Source organism: Manis javanica, chromosome 14 (genome assembly GCF_040802235.1).
Source record: "Manis javanica isolate MJ-LG chromosome 14, MJ_LKY, whole genome shotgun sequence".
Lineage (NCBI taxonomy): Eukaryota > Metazoa > Chordata > Mammalia > Pholidota > Manidae > Manis > Manis javanica.
Window position 1 is genome coordinate 92,070,257 of NC_133169.1, and position 19,262 is coordinate 92,089,518.

At 46.5% G+C, this 19,262-nt stretch overlaps 1 protein-coding gene across 3 annotated transcripts in view; it reads right to left on the bottom strand.

The window, feature by feature from the left end:
- The window catches only part of PPP2R2B (protein phosphatase 2 regulatory subunit Bbeta), a 391,816-nt gene that overhangs the window by 70,108 nt on the left and 302,446 nt on the right, over nucleotides 1-19,262 (bottom strand). For all 3 annotated transcript variants that reach the window (XM_073221952.1, XM_073221953.1, XM_073221954.1), the window contains one exon: nucleotides 14,808-14,920. In XM_073221952.1, the coding sequence (XP_073078053.1) occupies nucleotides 14,808-14,920 (113 nt within the window). The remainder of the gene's footprint in view (nucleotides 1-14,807; nucleotides 14,921-19,262) is intronic.

Below are 19,262 nucleotides of genomic sequence, written 5' to 3' on the forward strand. Positions count from 1 at the left end.
CCAGTCGGGTTCAGCATGTGAACAAATGAAGGTGGCAGACCGAGCTCCCCTCCTGTGTAAGCAGTACATGCACCTGTTCACTTGGGAGTGTTCACTTAATAATTTCTCATTAATTTTCAAGTCTTTGAGGGAGACTCAAGGCTTTCCCCAATTAGTTGTTTTTCCTTCATGAGAACTTTTGTTTAAAATGTCATTCTGTTCTAGATACAGTTATAGGTATGTACTTTTCTTTGGTCTTGAGTTATAGAAGTTGAAATAAACCCAGCTCTTGCGTTATGATACCAAATAGAGAGGCATTTTCATTTTGTAAGGTTGCGGATTTAGGTAAACTAAGTTTACAGACTGTTTGGAATTTCAATCTCTCAACATACATGGCACTTGCAAATGCTTCTGCTCAGACACTGTTTTTTCCTTCCCCAGAAGGGACCAATGCCAAAATACCTCATCTGTCTGAGTTACGGCTTTTTTCCTTCTGATAATCAGTAAGAATTATGCAAAGCACAGTGTTGGTATCAAACAGAAATAGAGGGCAATCTAATTCTACCTTATCGTTTGGCCTGACACATTGTTTTTCCAGAATCTATCTCACCACAGATGCTGGTAAGATGATTTCAATAGACAAGCAGTTCAGTTAAGGTAAAAATTTCTGGAATGTCAATTTTAGTGTCCAATGCTACACTTGAATTTGTAAATGTTAAACAGGTTAAAATGAGCTTATGCTAAAAGAAAAGGAATTTTTTTTCTTGGTGATCAAAAGACAAAGGAGAAAATATCAAGAGAACTTTTTTGGTGGTTTTTACTTATGGAAAAGTGACCTACTTGGAAGGTTTTTCTTCATTGCTAATAAAAAATAAAGACAGAAGGTCTAACATCTGACAGTGGCTCCTGTGATCCAGGCAGAGAATTCTGCATTTTTGACGACTGATGGCTGGCGGCTGAGGCTGAGAATCTAAAAGAAGATTTGCCACCATAGTCCTGGGTCAAGTTTTAACAACTCTTGGCTATCCTTGCAGAGGCTCCTCCTGTGACATGTGGCTGCGTTTCTTCCTGAGGAGGGAGTTGCTGTTAAGCACGTGACTGTGCTTAGTTGGTGAAAACTTGGGAGCCCACTGAAGCTCCCTGGTCTTACAGGCATTGAGGGGTGGGAACACACTTAACTCAATTTATACATGGAGACTCAAACTGATGATTTATGTTGCATTATCTCCTTATCTTCACTTACAGACTTTTTAGAATCATTAATGGGAATTTCCTTTAGGCTGGAGATGTGGACATTCACTAAAGAATCTTGAATTTTAGGGTCGATGTGTCTTAGGCAAATAAACTGGCCATATGATCAAGTTTGAAGTCCCTTCACTCTGACCTGTCTTCACAGAAAGAAGTATACGCTTACACCCAAAAGCAGGAACTAGGGTCTACCAGTTCTCTCTCTATTCCAAGTATTTCCGATCCCCACCCTGGATCTAGCTACCTATTATTGCAAGGTTAGTACTAACAGCTAGATACCGTGCTAGCATTTTTTTCTGGTAACAATGCCTACGATGTTGGTGCTTAGAATGATAAAACTGATACTTTAAGAGCTTGAGTAAAAGGCTCAAAGCCATACAAAGACAGAGCTGGGATTTGAATCCAGAGCTGTTACTCTAAAGCCTTACAGCCAGTAGAATAGGCTCTCTCCCAGAGTGGCTCCAGCTGTGAGCTTTTCTCCCTTACCAGAGGGTAATTGGAAATAAGCTGGCCTCACATTTCTTCTGGCACTGAGAACATTTTGCTCACACATCCTGAACAAACAGGCAATTATTCTGTTTTATTTTAAAGTATCCACGTGATTTGCTCCTTCAGCTCCCACATCTGGGTCCTGTCTTGACTCATATTTTGGGTTTGTTCACATAAATATACAGCATTTCTCTCCTAGGTCCTAGAGACTTTTAACTGGCAACCAACACATTTTGGACTGTGCTACAATTTTGAAGATATGCTTCCCTTTGAAACACATGAGGGTGGAAGAGAAGCAAGGCTCCTCCATCCTGAGCAGCAGGTCGAACAAACCCATGGCTCTCTCTTAACGGAGGTGCCACCAGCCACAGTCCCTTTCCAAATTTGAGGGACCTGGGCTGACCTCTGTCTATCCTGGAAAGTGAACCAGTTGCTCCCCAATTTTTGCTCACTCTGTCTTGAGTAGCCCAGAAGAAGCATTGGACTGTTTCCTGAGGTTTGCTGCACAAGCTCATGGTTTGCATTTACTCAGGGCTGCGGGCTTCTCCACCTGGAACCTTCCCAGCTCTCACAGCCTGTAACTACTTACTATGTCATAGACTATAGAAGGCAATGCAAATTTGGGCATGGTCCGGTCAGTCTGAGCTTTTAAATCTTTCTAGAACATTTTCTGGCTTGCTATCCTTCCTCCAATCTTCTGTCAGTGTTGCCCTGCTTTCTGCCCCTAGAAATACTGGGACATCCCGGACTGTGGAGCAGCGGGTTAGCCGCAGCTGACCCCCAGTGACCTCAGAGATTTTGCCCAGTGAATGAGAGAAAGGAAAATGACAATAACAATGATCACTATGGCAGTTACACAATAGGGAAATGAGGAGCCACATAGAGTGAGCGTAATACCAAGCGAGCTCCGCTCTGGAGGCTGGGAAAGCTTTGGTGGCCGCTCTTGTTAGGTTAGTGATAAAAACCACGAATAAATGCCACAGAAACAGACCGGCCCTTGCTGGAGCCGGTGGGCATTTGTCTCTGCCGCTCCTCTGGGCATGGGGCTCCGTTCTCTCTGCAGGGAGAGCAGAGCAAATCCTGCTTTGGAGTCAGTATGAGCTCTTTAATATAGTTCTGCACCGCTAACTAACCTCGGCCGCTTCTCTCTGGCCCAATTCTTGCATGGAAAATCGAGGTTATGATTTATATGTCGTGAGGGGTTCTGACAGGTGCACTCTATCTGGGCTTCCCCCAGCCCCTGGACTAATCGGAAGCTTATCTTTTCCTTTGTGTAACAGAGAGCTGTCACGTTCTCTGACCCTGCCAACAATTCAGTCACTTGTGGGAGGGTTCACCGCGGAGGGGTGGGGGGGATGCCTTGATACCGGAGGAGGTCCGTGGAGGCCATGCTGTGACATGTATCAGAATGGTGGCGTCAAGGAGCTGGAGGGCAACACAGCCACGTTGACCAGATGCCATTTGCCTCAATTTAATATCCACCAGCAGCTTCCTAGGCTGTGGCAACAGCTTTTCTACCTTGCTGTGTATCTCGTCTCGAGTGAGGAACATTCAGGTATCTGAGCAAAGAAGGGCTGGTTTAAAAAATGACCAGGGCAGAGAATAAAGGACTTGCATTAATTACTCTTGGGAGGAAGGGCCAGTTCCTTAGCGAGGTCTGCGATGCCCAGCACGGTCCAGCCATGCCTGCCTGCCTCGTCACCCACATCCTGCTGTTACCACACAGCCCCCTGCGCTCAGCGCCCCGGCCGCGCCCGCCTCCGGTCAGTGCCCTGGTCTCCCGCACGGCGCCCCACCTCCTGGACCTTTTCCGTGGCATTTCCCGGGCTTGGGACGCCTCTCCTGCTCCTCTCCTCACCCACCTCCCGCTTCAGCTCAGTGACTAGCTGCTTAGGAAATTATCCTCTGTACTCCCCGAATGGCTCATCTGCTCTTCCGGGCACCGCACATCTCCTCTGCAGCCTCCATACCAGTGTCAGTTTTACCACGGGGGCCTTTCACTCAGGCCCCTGCCAACCAAAGGAGGCCATGAGCTCCACACGCCATTCGCGCTCACCGCTGTAACTCCAGGGTCTGCCCAGTGCCTGGCTTATGGCAGGTACTCAATAATTACTGTGGAGTCAGGGAAAAAACAGAGAGCAAGAGACCAAGGTGGTGCCTAGGGTGCTGACTGGTCTGACCACCAAGTAGGACAAAGGCACGTTTACTCAGGACTGATGGGACCTTCCTGCGAGCTCATCTACAGAGATGACGTTACTATGGAGGGAATCATGGCAACCACATGCGGCTGTGTCTGTCACTTTTATCTCAATATCTAACCTTACAGCCCCGGAACTCCTGCTCTCCTGTTCAGGTGGATAATCTTATGTTTCCTCCATAGGATGGTTTTCTCAGATGCTCTTTGAATTTGGAGAGCAAATGACTTTTTTTTTTAAGTCAAGCTTTCAGAAGTTTCTAAAGATCAGCATTCCTCATCTATGAAGTGACGGTAATAGTTTTAAATTGATGCCATTAAGGTGAATATCAAACAAAGAAGGACGCAAAATGCCTGATACGGTGTCAGGCGCTAGGAAGTTCTCGGTTACTGTTAATGAACTTGAATGTCAGGAGGGGGGCTCGGTTAGGGCGCTTTTACCATCATGCGCTTTTGTGACTCCCAGGCAGCAAGGGCAGCGTGAAGACTGCAGGGCGAACCCCTATTGCCTTATCCAGTTTTTAGCCAGCATGTCCCACAGTGAGGTCCATAGCCGGACTGCTCAGATCCATAAACCGTTTGTTATGGCCGGTGAGGAGATAAGGAGAACAATCCAGAACGAACATATGGTTTCTCATTCATTGAGAAAGTCTTGCTATGGAAAAACGAAGTGCCAGCTGCCCCCTACAGTGGCTCAGGGCTGTGGACAGTTCATATTCCTGCCCAGGCTCCTACCCTGTTGGAGACTGGCCTGGGGCCAAGGATCATGTTTTGAGAAGAATGTTGTAAAGAAAAGTAATGCTATGAATTGAGAACAGGGTTTTTCACGGTTATGTAACTTTGGTGGAAAATTATGCATGTTGTGTACCTTTCTTAGAGTTTGATATCCTATATTAATTTAATAAAGATCCTAAGAAACCCTGTAGCAAATAAATTTGTTTAAACGCGTTTAAGCTAGGGTTTCCTATACATTCTTGAGCAAGAAACATTTGTGAGTGTATGTTTTTGCTACTACTTTTAACATTTTTCAGTAAAGAACATGATCATCTGATCACAGCAAATTAGGAGAGTCTGACCCACTTTCCTCCACTCAAATAAATACATCAAACACTTCTCAGGTAGAAAATTCCTTTCCTTCTGTCTCAATCATTCTAAGAAGGCCAAAGAATTAACTTTTCCTGCTGATAACAACCTCCTTTAACATAAAATTACCCTCATAAAATATTTTCCTCCAACCAGTTTCTTATTTTTATGTGCCAAAGGAAAGTATCTTCCTATGCACTAACCGCTAAGGAAATATTTTAAGTCTTTTTTTCTGGTAAGGATGGGCATTTCAAATGCTTACATCAACGCCTTGGTTGAAGCCTGGTTTGCATTGTACTAGGATCAAAGTGATTGTGCCCTCTATTGAACTTGATTCCAAATCTGTTTGTGTTAATTATTTTCTACAAAAACCTTCTGTATAATGAGCAGGGACCCTAGAATTCCTCCTGTGGTTTCAAATTAGTTCTTTGCATAACCTGATAGCAAAAGGGATATAGGCACATATTTTTGATCTCTGGTTAAGTCTAATTTAAAAAGAAACACAAATCAGTTCTAGGCTTTTGTTAACATTCTAAGGTTTCCTGAACAATGTGCTGCTTGGCCACCACCTGCTATGCTGTGCCTGCAGACACACCAACATGTGAGCACGTAGCTTCAGAGGCTGGAACTCACACCTCTCACTCCAGCAACTGGGAGCTCACATTTCAGAGCTGGGACCTGGTCTGGGGACAATGTCTTTCTCATTACACTCATAATTCAGATAATTTCATCTGAAAGGTTCAGAAAATGGAGGTACTTCTCCCCCTTGAATAATCCAGTTATGCCTGGATTTTCCACTTTAAAGGTACACAGAGAGCCCGTTAAAGAAAAGACGGGGAAAATCATACTAGTAACTTCTTCTCGAGAAACATTCACGTAGGTGAGACAAGATCCTTGCTTGCAAAGCCTGGAAAAGTCCAGCAGCCTGGTCACGTCAACCTCCCCACATTTCTGGAAACCAGACCATTTAATGACCATGGCCAGGAAAAGAGAATGGATCATAGTGTAGAATACTGTCCTGTTTCCTGGCCAGGGAATCGCACAATAAATTGTATGAGAGGCCGTGGAAATGTCGAGATTTTCTTCTCTAACAGGATTCTTTTCTTTTTCTGATACTAGTGGATTCCTCAGCCCCCCACTGTCGTAGACTGTACATATGGGGAGCGTCACTGACTGGTTCCTCTCACTTTCAAGAAGCCACAGGTGCCTTCCAAGGGGGATGGAAGCAAGGGACAAAGAGAACTTGATCTTAACCCAGGTATAGGATTCACCTTATATTTACATTTATGCTGGATCTAATCACTACATGGTAAATGCAGCATCATAAAGGCAGCTTTGAGATGAAAGAAAATATTTTGTTGTCAGTGATTACGATCTGAATCCAAGGCAGCTGTGGAGAAGCAGGGACAAACACACATTCAAGATAAAGCATGATTGCTGGTCCCTGAATATAATACTGCTTTCAACCTTTTAAAATATATTTGCCAGACATGCCCCAAACTCCTGGTATTCAGGTAAAAGACAAGGTGGTGAAAGAGAGGAGAAAGGTAATAACACATGCTGAGCATGTGCTGGTCATAAGGCGTCGCACTAGGTACTGCCAGCATGTTACTCTATTTCAGTACCATAACCTCCGTGGGAAGAAAGTGCGAGGATGTCCACTCGACAGATGATGGCTGAGATACGGGTCAGAACCCTAGCCCCCTCCTGGAGACTATGTAGCACGGTACAATCACAGGCTCTGGAGACAGACCTAATCTGGTTAAAACTTGACTCTGCCCCTATGGTCAGTGGATCTATGGCCATTGGGCGAATTGTTCAGCTTTCTGAATCAAACGTCCTCATCTGTAAAATGGATATAATGATGGCATTTATTTTACAGGGCTGCCGCCAGGCTGCAAAAAAATAGAGCTTGTAATGCGCTTAACAAAAGACCCGGCACACAGTATGCATTTAATTCATGCCTGTGATGTCATTACTGTTGCAGGACACTGGCCATTAGGTGGGCATCCCCCTGACTTGACCAAGAACAAAGAGGAGAGAAGAACTTGGGTTATAAAGAGCTGAATGGCTCATACACAACCTAACCCAGACTGGCCTGCGGAAGCTCACTCTGAGTCACATCGCTCGCTTGTGTTGAGAAAACCAGTTTGCTAAGCATGTTGCCCTCAGATGATTCTACATAGAACCCTGAGGCAGGAGGAGGGAAGGGGGCCAAGCGGGAACTTACAGAGGGGAATCAGAGCACCTGCACTTGGCACTGGACCTCGGAGGTCACAGCAGATCCCGAGGCCCGGCTCCTGGAGGTTCTGAGCCAGTCAGCTGGGGATGATTTAAGACATTTCCAGTCTGACGGCCACCCAGGTGCGGGGAGCCGTGACCTCATCCACGCAGCCATCCTGCTCTGCCTCCCCCACAGACCAGACGGAAACCCACCCGTGCCTAAGCACCAGCAGCTCCCAAGTCTCCCTGACAGCTTGGTCCCTAGTCCCTGCTGACTTGTGTTCGGCCCCCACTGGATTCCCAGATGAGCATACCAGGCATTCCATTTTCTTACAAGAGGCAGGACGGTAAAGACAAGAATTCGCTTCCAAGCACTACCGTTACTGGCTGTTTGACCTCATATTGCTTAGCCTCTCTGGCTTTAGGTCATAACAAGGTAAGTGTACTGGGAGGTATGCTTCCCCCACCTCTAAAATGAGGTTTATGTCAGTACCTCCACTAAGGTTTATCTCGAAGATAAAATTAGCCGATATATGCAAAGTGTCCCTGGGACACAGTAAATGCTCCATGAATGTTTGCTGCCTTATTATTATTCCTACCGAATTCATTCCTTTGCCTAACATTGAACATAACATTGTCCCACTGAACATTAGCCAAAGGACAGGACAGGGGCATCCACAACCCTCGTCCCTCAAGGCAGAACACGTCAGACACAGAAGCTTGTCAGCGAGGGCAGAGCCCGGGGTTCCTGTGGAGTGCTTTCGGATCCCATAACGGAAACCCCATGACACAGACAGATAGAATCAGATAATGATGGCAATCAATAATGATAACAGAAATTATTATTTATTTTCATAAACACAGAGTCTGTGCATCCTGCTGAGTTACACACATCACATGCCAACATCCACTTTCAGGGCAGTCAATCAGTGGGCGATCTCAGTATCCACCCGCGGAGGCGAAGGGGGGAGGTGGGGAGCAAAGGCTGAGAAACCACCCACAGCGGAGGGACACATTCACGGAGTTAATCTAATCCAGGGGGCCGTCCGGGTGCCACTGCGAGCCTGTGAATACGGAACAGGCTTCAGTGATCTTTCACGGCAGTAGCTAAACCTTTCATTGTTATTTGAAACAAACAGAAGCAAAGGAAAGATGAAGCTGTAAAAGGACTGGGTATGAAGCCCTCAGAGCAGCAATAACTCATAAAATGAAGTCTAGAAAAATTAAAAATGGGCAGAGAAAGGCTTTATCTGTGTCCTAAGAGGCTTCGGTTATCAAAGCATAAACCCAAATTAAAACCTGGGGCAGTGATGGCTGATCCTGCCTCAAGCAGTGATTTGCCCTGAAACTGGCCTGGGTCCCCCTCACCCTGGTGTGAACATCACCATATGGTCACCACAGGGGCAGCAAGAAAGCGTAAAGGCTGTGGCTGGACGGAAAGTGCTTGATTCTCAGTCCTGCCTCTCAGAGCCTCAGTTCGCCCCTTTTGTGGTGACAATAACCACCTGCAAGAGGAATAATACTTCACGTTCTACTTGCCTCCTAGGATCCTCGGGGGCCTCAAATGAGACCCCAGCACAAAAGACCCTCCACCATCCAACATGCACCTCAAAAACTCCTTCCTGACAGTGCATCTGTTCCCGGTGTTCTTCCTTTAAAGAGCCATGGCCGTCTTCTGCGCCTGTCTCAGGATGCTTCCCCTATCCGGTGTTTCTCACAGAGTGGCCCAGGGACCCCCTGCATCAGAAGCTCCTGGGGGTTTCCAGGAGGGCTCCTGTCCAAGATGTACTTTGGTGGAACTCAGACCTTCTAGAACAGACTTCATAGTGATGAGGCCGGTAACCGTGCTCTGAAGAGCGCCCCAGGTGACCATGAGACACACAGCTTAAATTAATTTCATTTACAGCCAATTGCAGATTGTCCCCTTTGCCCCGTGAGGACAAAGGGAGTGTTTTTCACTCATCTTTGTAAGACCCACTTTGTAGTATGTACTTAGCTCAGTGCCTGGAGCATAGCAGGCACTCAATAAATGGGATAGAAGCATATATTGAAGAGTTCTGTGTGTCAGATGCTATCAACCTCACTGTTGTCTAGGCAGGGACATGCAGTAAACAGTCCGGCATGAAGGTGACGGGCAGGAGCTCTGGGATCAGAGAGACCTGGGCTCTGTTACTGGCTTGGCCACTTATTATCTGTGAGAACTTAACCCAGTGCTTACCTCCCTGAGTTTCTGTTTGCACATCTGTAAAATGGGCATGATGCCTAAGTCATGGGACTGTGGTAAGGAAAGAACTGCAAAATGTTCATAAAGCTGCCCAGCCCAGAGCCTGTCACTAGGAAGAGCTGATAAATGCAAGCGCTATTATTAGTAAACTCAAACCAGTGGTCTAATTGGTTCTCTAGAACATAGATCAGGTAGTTAAATTAGTTGCTTCACTAAAAGGATTACTTTCTGGGAAACAGCGAGTCTGTTTAAGTCAACCTGCTTAATCCCATGACCGATTAGCAGTAATCCGCAAGATGCCCCCTGCAGATCTGAAGCTGGGAAACCCCATGCCCACTTCTCATGGTGTCTTAGACCGTGGTTGGAGGCTGGGGCAGTGCCCATTCACCAGTGGAACTTGCACATATCAGGGTCATTCTGAGAGGATATTAGTCCAGCAAAGTCATAAGAAATGTGTGTGTCCTGCACCAGAAGAAGACAGAGGCGTTAGGCAGTGGAAGGCATGTGTCTGAAATGTGATGTGATTTAATCTGCTCTGTAAAGACCAGCACATCCACTGTGAGCTCCCACCCTGCGGTAGAAGGGCCTCTGCAGCCCTCTCCCCTCGCCCTCCCCGCCCCCAGATCCAGCTCACACATTAAGGACGCTTTGCCAAATAATTCCAAGAGGCACAAATAAGGAAATATCCTGCTCTGCAATCATGAACTAATATTTTCTTGGAAATCAGCAGCTGCAGGGAATCATAATGAAGAACATCGGCGTCAGCCTCCGATGGACTGGGTTTGAGCCCTAGCTCTGCCGTCTTCTAGCCGTGAGATCCGGGGTGAACTCTGTGCTTACTCCAAGACTCAGTTTCCACCTCTGTGCCCTCCAGTCATTTGACAAAGACATGGGCTACCACGCATTCTTCTAGCTGTTCCTGCTTCTGCGGAGCTTATGTTTATCAGAGGTGGACGGGAGGCAGACAATGGCATAGCATATACCCAGTGAGGATAAAAACCAAGAAAACAGGGCAGGGTAAGGACACCCAGAGTGAATGGGAAATGGGAGGGTGCTGTTTCCCTCTGGGTGTTCTAGGCGAGCTGCTCAGAGGGCGTAAAGCTTTAGATGATCCAGAGAGAGTGACAGCAACTATGAGGGGGAGATACTGTCAGGACGAAATGATACAAGGATATAGAATCCAGCAATTGGCATTTAGCAGCTTTCAGTAAATGTGGCTGTTACTATATTAGCTGTAAGGAATGTTTGGATAAAATACATTAGAAAACCTGAGTTCATTACATTCCCTTCATTTGTGGGGAGGTGATGGCCAGTCACAGTTGGGAGCTCACACCTTCTGGACTCTGTGTATATAACTAGTTAACAAGCAAATTTCAAGTGGGCCTAGGTTCCTGGCGCTGCCCGTCAACCCCAGTGAGGGGATAGTAGTCCAGGCTCACCCGGGGGAGAAGCACCCTAAGTGTACCTCCTCGCCACCCAGCTTGTCCAGGATGATTGAGTTCCCTCAACCGTGAGGGCCTGCTGCCTGGCAAGGGCTCGGAGGGTCTCTTACCTCTGGGTATCAGGGGTTAGGAAAGGGGCATGAGGATTTTGCCAAGTAGGACTACGTAAGACCTCAGAGTTTTAGTTTCTCCAAGCTGGGGTCGGGATCTGGAAACTCAACATGTGTCAATGTGGGGTGGGGGGGGAGAGAAAGAGAGAGAGACGCCCTGCTGACCTGGAATAACGGCACTGATTACTAAGAAAACCATTTCAAACACCCAAACGTGTGTGTCCAGTGTAAGAGCCATAGCGGCAGGGCTTCAGTCCCAGCCCGGGAATGACAGGCTGACGGGCAATGGGCAAGTCACTCTCCCCCTCTGAGCCTGCAACAGGTTTACGGGCGTAGGCCCCATGGCAAAGTGGGTCAGGCTTTGATTCACAGTCCTGCATGACCTTGGGCCTATTACTCAACCTCTCTGAGCCTCCTCAAAACACAGACGTGAACTATGCCTCATGAGGTGGCTAATGCCGACTGCGTGTGCAGCCTGGTGCATGGGATACAGTAAATGTTCAATAAAACACTAGGTGCCAGCATTTTCACCTGCCCAATACCTGTCCTGCCTTCCCCACTGGCTGTTCTGAAGATGAATCAAGGGACTAGTTAAGACACACTTGTGATATAAATGGCATTTTATAGCTATAAGGTATTATTATGGAATCATCATCATGTTTATTGCTTTGAATACTATGATACTGAGCAGGAGATAGGTCTCACAGAAGGGCTTCTCATTGCATCGCTGGGTACTTAGTGATGGTATTTGAAAGGTTATTTTCCATGAAAACAGGGGAAAAATATAGCTGCATTCTTGCTTTGAAAAACTGAGCCTCCCAGCACTGAAAAACAAAAGGTTCATCACTCAGGGAGGATTAATTAGCTGTCAGGTATATAAAACGTCCTCTCTCTCAAGAACCACACAGAACTGGAGACTATGAAACTGAACAAGAGGCAATCATAGCACAGAGAGGGAAAAAAAAGCCACAACTGCTGGCAGTGCACATTTCAGGAGCAGAGAACCTTAGTAAATTAGTTTGATTAATATGACGTCAGCTCCTCATCTGCTTGGATCATTGCTCTGAATCTATGGGCGTCTGGGTTGCCTGGTGGTGTCTTCTACCACTGGGATCAAGAAGGGAAGGAGACTGGCCTTTGCAGTGTTTGCATCAAAAGGAAATTGGAATGTTGGTGTTTACACTGTAATGCAGGATACCTGGAGGCCTAGGAGGGTAAACGGGGTGAAATCAGAATGTAGCAGTTACATATCACAGCAAATGTGCCTCCCAAGTTGGTACAGTAACTGTTGACGCGACTGTGAAGCAGCAGAGGCTCATGACACCACAGCTCAGAGGAGCCCCAGAGATGACGGGGTCCCGCAACCATGGACCCCCTGTCTCAGCCACCAGGGCCTTGTGTTAAAGACGCAGATTCCTCTGAACTGCCCAGCTCGCTGAAGAGAAGCACTGGGGCTGGGGCCTGGGAATCTGCATCTGTAACGAGCACACCCGCCACTGCAGACTACTGGCTGACTCTGTCCAGTCCTCTGCTGGGCAGCTTGGAAACTGAGCTTGGAGAGAAGAAATACAATTCGTGGGTCCAGGGTCACACAGCTGGTCACTAAGAAAGCAAGAACTAGAACGGGGGGTTCTCTAACTCCTAGGAATAGCTCAGGACGTCCTTCCGTGCTGGATGTGTGCAAAGTCCCGTTCATGGCTGTCTTCCCTTGGGGAGAATCTCTGCTCTAGTGAAGACTTACATATAGGCCTTCTCTCCTCTTCGTCAGGGAGAGGGCATCTCTAAGGGGCTGAAGCAGGCGTATGAAACCCCATAGGACGCCATGGGTGGCAGGAACCCACAGTGAGGACGGCAGATGGCATCCGAGAAATCCCACCCGCAGAGTAAAGACAGCAAGGTGACACCTGAGCAGAAGCTCATGCTGAAACCTCCCCGGTGGCCCCTGCCCCGTCCGCTTCTCCCATAGGGCTGCAGAGTTCTGCAGGGCGGGAGACTGTCTTACGCCTTCTGTGGAGCCGGCACGGTACTCACCACTTGTTGATATCCATGAATCGTTAGTAGAGTGAATACAACAGTATAAAAAGTGTATGAAAAGAAAAGGATGTGAGTTTCCTCACGTCGATGAGCTTCCTAGCAGTAGGGGGTAGTGACAGCCCCGATGGTAACGATAGCGATGATGATGGTGATATTAACCAGCTGCAGGGGACTGACATTAGGGGAGGCTTTCTGTGAGTGAAACGCTTTGAGGCTCGGCCCTGTGCCCCAGGCCACACAGCACTGGGTCCCCACAGCAGCCCCCGGTTGTGGGGGGGGGGCGGCGGCAACTCCATCCTTGTCGTGCAGATGTGACACTGCAGGCCGAGGGGCCTAAGCACTATGTCCCAAGGTCACCAGCCAGAAAGCGGTGGGGCCAGAGTCCTAGCCCAGGGCGCACAGGCTTTGTGTTCCTACTGTGCCCTGCTCTACCTCCGGCCCCCAAAACCTCTGAGCATTTAGAGCACCGACCAGCCTGAAAAGGCAGACAAGCAGGGCAGCTGTCTGCGCTGCAGGCCCAGGCCGAGGAGAGGAAACAGAGCGGCCAGCGTGTGCCGGTCAGGCGCTCAACAGAGACCAGGCCCCGCTGGTGCTAGGCGGATGCGCGACGGCCAGCACCGTGGCCGGCAGAGAGTCTGTGCTCGAAACGCATCCGCTCGATAAACAGATGAACAAATGAGTGGGTGAACTAATGTGAGCTAATCAGGCACGCAGTGATCGGTCACTTCCCGGACCCGCCTCTAAACCCAGGGCCACAGTTTCTTTGGCTGCAGGTACTTCACTGTCTCCCTCCTCAGTCTGGTCTTGGGGAGAGCAGCTGGTATCTGAAAGCACGTATTTCACCCAATTTTGGAAGTCCCAACATGTGCCTACTTCACCACTCACACTGAACGCATCCAAAACTGAACTCATCGCCCAGTCCTGAACCGATTTATTATACATGTAAAGAGTTTTTCCTTAAAAGTTCTGCTTTTAGAAATCCATGTGTAATACCGCTTCCCTGGAAGACCTTTCCTGATCTCCCAGAACCAAACATAATTTCTCCCTCCTTTGATCAAACTGCGACTCTCTGATTCTCGGGCATTAATCTTACTCCATTTAGTGTCGTGATCATTTGCATACTGGTCTTACAAACCCCTGGTCCTTCCCAGAGTGCATTTCTGTAGGGCACGAGGGAAGCTACTCAGACCAATAGCAGAGGCTGCTTATGGAGCACGGGCCACGGACCAAAGCTTTCCATCCTCACTGCATTTTACCCTCCTAAGCCCACGAGCAGCGGATGTTAGGTTCACTGCTTTGTAGGTGGAGAAACTAAAACTGACTCGCATGACTAAAGTTCAAGAAGGTTACGTTGACTGTGAGATTCTGTCAAGCGGCAGAACTTAAACCCAGGCCTGTTCGAGTCAGGAGTTCACGTCCTGAATCACAGGATTCCAACTCTCCGCCCGGGTCGTCCCATTCCTCATAGTTTGCACACAGAAAATGCTCAAGACACCTTAGATAATGTGAACAGACAGAGGCTGAGAACATAGTAAGGCGGGGCATGCCCTCAGGGACTAAAGGAAGCTCCCGGATGAGCAGTCACCGGAGCTTGGCACCTGTCCCGCTACTCCACCTGCCGGCAGGGACTCAGGTGGGTCCCTCCCTGCCTGGTCCTTCTCGCACACACGTTATGGTGGTGCCCTGCAGCAGCGGCCAGCACCTGGCGAACCAGGAGCTCTTCTCCTGACCCGAGGGGCCAAGGGAGCTGAAAGACGGGCAAAAATAGGCAGTGGGCCTACCCGCAAGGTTGTGATGGTGGCAGGATCCCGCAGCCGGCCTTCCTCATCTTTCAGATTGTAGCCTTCTGGCCTCTTATCACGCTCGCTGACCTTCCACAGCTTCACAGTCTTATCTGCGGAGGACAACCAGAGCAAATCAAAATCACGGCGAGAGGAAGCTTGTGAAAGAGAATTCTGTGGGTGGGGACAAGCAGGGAGAGGCAGGGGTTTGCAGCAGAAGTGGCTCATGGGAAGGACCTCAGTGCGTGAACCTCCCGTCATTTGAAGGCAGAGCTCACGTTTCAGAACAAAAACACATATTGTGCAGAGACAAGCAGCTTCCCTAACAATGGGCTATACAACCTGCAGCTTATACATTAATTTGGTTCATTCCATAAAAGTACTTATTGAACACTGAATAACAAGAGTAGCCACGTATATAGAATGAACTATGCCAGCACTTTGTGTGGAGAATTTACTTCACCCTCACAATAACCCTGAGTGGTAGCTACTACTGTTACCCCCATTTTAGTGCCCCACCTCACTAACCTCTGTCCTTACCATGACCTGCACCCCTGTCCACCCCACTCCCTGCCACTCCCCGTGTCCCTATGGTTCCTCATACGTGTCAACCCACTGCTGCCTCAGGGCTTTAGCACTAGCTGTACCTTCTGCCAGGAAAGCCCTTTACCCTTCTCATGATTTGTTCTTTTGTTTTGCTTTCCACCAGCCTATATCAAAATGTTGCCCTCCCCAACCTATCACCTCTTCTGCTTAGCACCAGCCACTAACTGACGACTTATAATTTATTAAGTCTCTGTTACTAGACTCCGAATCACTGGAGGAAGGGGTTCTGTCTTGTCTATCACTATACCTCCAGTGCCTATAAAAGTGTATGGGACATAACAGATGTTCAATAAATATTAGTTGGATGGATAAATGAAGCTCTCTGTACAATGCATACTGTTAGCTATAGTTAGGGAAGTAAAATGGTAAGGAGACCCATCGAAATGCTTCTTTCCCCTTGGAGTCTCTTTCAAGTCCCCAGCTAGAAACAGCCTTTCTTGTCTTTGTACTGTCCCAGCACTGTACACCACTTGCTGACACCTGTCATTCTCTACAGTAATAAAATGGGTGCAAGGTGCAATGCCGACAGGGGCAGGCAGGCCAGAGGAGAGGGGAAGGGGCTGGGAGCCCCGCAGTCAGGGGGTTGCATGCCCCACCTGCACGCTTGCGATTCCATTTTTTAAGGACACATGTCTGGGCCAAACGGATCATGTCTGTGGGCCACGTGCCTATGTAGGCCTTTCTTATCAGGTCCTGCTTTCATTAGCTGTACTTGTTCTAACTTCTCGTCCGGAAGGCAGGGGCTCGGTTGCCTTCCTGGTATCTTCCTCTGTGTCTGCAGGCTTTGGAACCAGACAACCTTGCACCCCAATCCCCCTTCCACTCCAGCCAGCCACCTGGTCAAGGAGTGGGATTCCCATGCACTGGGCTCCTAACTGGTATTCTTGAGGGACGAACAAACGGGAGCTCCAGATTAAGCAGGAAAAAAAGTACAGAATGCCCAGTTACATTTGAACTTCAGAGAAAACAGTGAATGATTCCTTAGCGTATGTATGTCCCAAATATTCCAACCTTACGAATAAAGATTCTTAACTTCTCCCTGCCTCAGTTTCTTTATTTATAAATTGGGAAAAACAGCATCTCCCTCATGAGTTCTTAGGAGGATTAAACGCTGCATGTGGCATATTTAACTCAGTGTTGGGCTTCTAATGATGGTTCACCAGTGGCTGCTCTTGTTAGAATTAGCAAATGGGGTGACCATTGTGCAGTACTAACATGTTGTTTAGACGTGTTAGCTTCATGCCGTGATGATGCTGGCACATCATCTGTGCTATTTCCTCTCTGTCAGGGGAGAAAAGCCACCTTTCTCTTTTGCCCCCTCCCTCTCTCCCCGGCCGAATACCTTGTCCTTAGAGGTCAGAAACGTACCACATCGTGAAGTGGGCTTTGGCCAACAATTTGGCCACTTTAAGAGATTCATGCCTCTATTTCCTAGTATCTGGAGATCCCTCAGGCTGGTCATGTCTGCTGGCACGCCTGGCAAGGCTGCCAAGGGGAAGGTCTGTACACGCTCAGCTGTGCCCCCCACCCCCTGGCTGGGCCCCGGCCAGAAGCCTTTCCCAGACATCGGGTCGAACTTAGAACTTTGGTTGACACCCTTCTGGCCCTACCCTCTATGGCTCTCCTGCTACATAGTAAATGCTTTTTAGGGTGAGAAAATGAACCATGGGCCATGTTTATACAGTCACTGGATTAGCTACTGACCAGTTGGGACTTCGAAGAACCCAAATTAGTGAATTTTAACACCAAATATTTTCTATGGTTTGGCTTAGAATGCATCCCAGTCCACTTGCAAGGCAATTTTTCTATTTTTCTTTTTATGAATGATAAACTGTTAATACAGAGGAAGACAGAAACCTCAGGTAAAACATAAAGAATAAAAATCACCTATAAATTCCTCCAGTCAGGGACAGTCATTGTTAATATTTTTCAAAGATCCTTTGTAGTATTTTTCTATGCATTTCTTTGGGGAGAGGTACAAACCTGTACTAATGTTGCCTATAGAGGTTTTAGTATTTTCTCATTTTATTTCCTTTTATTATACAAGTGGTAAATATAATCGTAGAAAATGTATAAAAGTAAAAAAATGAAATCTCCCTGAATTCCACTAGAAATTATTACTATGAAATTTTTGTGTATCTTTTCATTATATCTGTGTGTGAAATTATATAATTGATGTAACATGCTATATGCAGTTTATAATGTTTTCCAAATCATATCTACCTATACTGACATCTATTCCTATAAATATATCATTTATAATAGTGAGAATCTGCTAATAATTAAAGGTCTAACAATGGGATATTTATTAGTAAACTATACAAGAATTATATAAGCGGATACTATGCAGTCACAGAGAATGTTATGGTATTTTAGAAGACTGTTTTACAGTTAGGAAGATATTCCTGTTATTAAGTGTTGTATTATTAAATAAAAAGTCTGGCTACAAAACAGTTTATGGAATATGTCACATTTTTGTTAAGAGACAAGCATTTATCTACGCTTCTTTGCTCTTTTCTTTAAAATACATTAAAAGTGGTTCTCCATGGGAGCACTTTTATTCTTTTCATTTTGTTTCTCTGTAGAAATTTTCTACATTTTTTACAACATTTTACAACATGTAAAAAATTTTCTACATTTTTTACAACAATGTCTACTTTCACAGCAAGAAAAACAGCTCAAGTAAACCTGCCCTTCTCACCACAGGTACTAAGGCAGACACAGCCGGGAGAGCAATGTGCTTTCATCTGGCAAATGATTTCAAGGTCTAGATTCCCAAATGAATGTTGGTTTTATTTTTCATTAAAAATTGTAAAGTTGGAAATCTATTCTAGCAGAAAGTAAAAATTGTACCCAGCTATAACGAGATCAGTGCCATTTTTTTTTTAAAAAAGATAATTGATGGTGAATTCAATCCAATTCCCCATGGCTGGGTTGCCTGGAGTCATTCTTGAGTCTATTATCACACAATTTCTCTTGACTCACTATCTTGAAGCTTGGTGGATAAAAAAGTCCATGGAATGTGTGGCTGTTACTCTGAGTAATGGCTTTTCCTTCCTTCTCACTGCCCCTCTGAGTAGTTTATCATTACTTGTGGCAGCTTTTAAACACAATCTTATCATACATCTTCATTTTCTCTTTTGTACGGCAATTCCAATTGTCTTCCATTAATTTTTGCGTGTTAACCTATTTGGCTTAAGGGGAATTCTCAACCTCAATATTAGTATAAAAAGGAAAATCACATAAGAACATGGGAATTTTTCTTATAAGACTCATTTCGAGATGCTGTTGGCATATGAAATAGCATCCCAAATGGGAAGATAATATCCTTGTTAATCAAAAAACTATTTAAAAACTCAATTAACAGAACATTATGCTATACAATTAATCTTCATTGCATTGCGCTGATTTCTATCCCATCCCCCCACAAAGTAGTTAATAAGTCTCTGAATTTCATTGTAATAATCAATAGGCTAAATTTCATAACATAAAGTAAGTTAGCTATAGAAGATGGAATCGGATGCTTTTTCTCCGCCTGGAGTAATTAAGTCAAAACCATCAGAAAAAAGTCTCTCTCACTCTAAGTAGTGTGGAATGAGCAGAGCTTGTGAGTGAAACTTGAACAGCAAAACTGAACTGAAACGAATTCGTGCGGCTTGGTTTCCAAGAAACCAGGGTCTAACAAGGTAAACAGAACAATAAATAGAGTTTTGAGAAGGAGTTAAATGACTTGGATTCTGGACAAACAGGTGAGCGGCGATCTGGTCACGGTGAGACAAGCAGCGCTTGAGTGACCCTCACCTGGCTGCGTCAGTGTTGTTATTTTTCAGATTTGTACGCTGGCTTTCT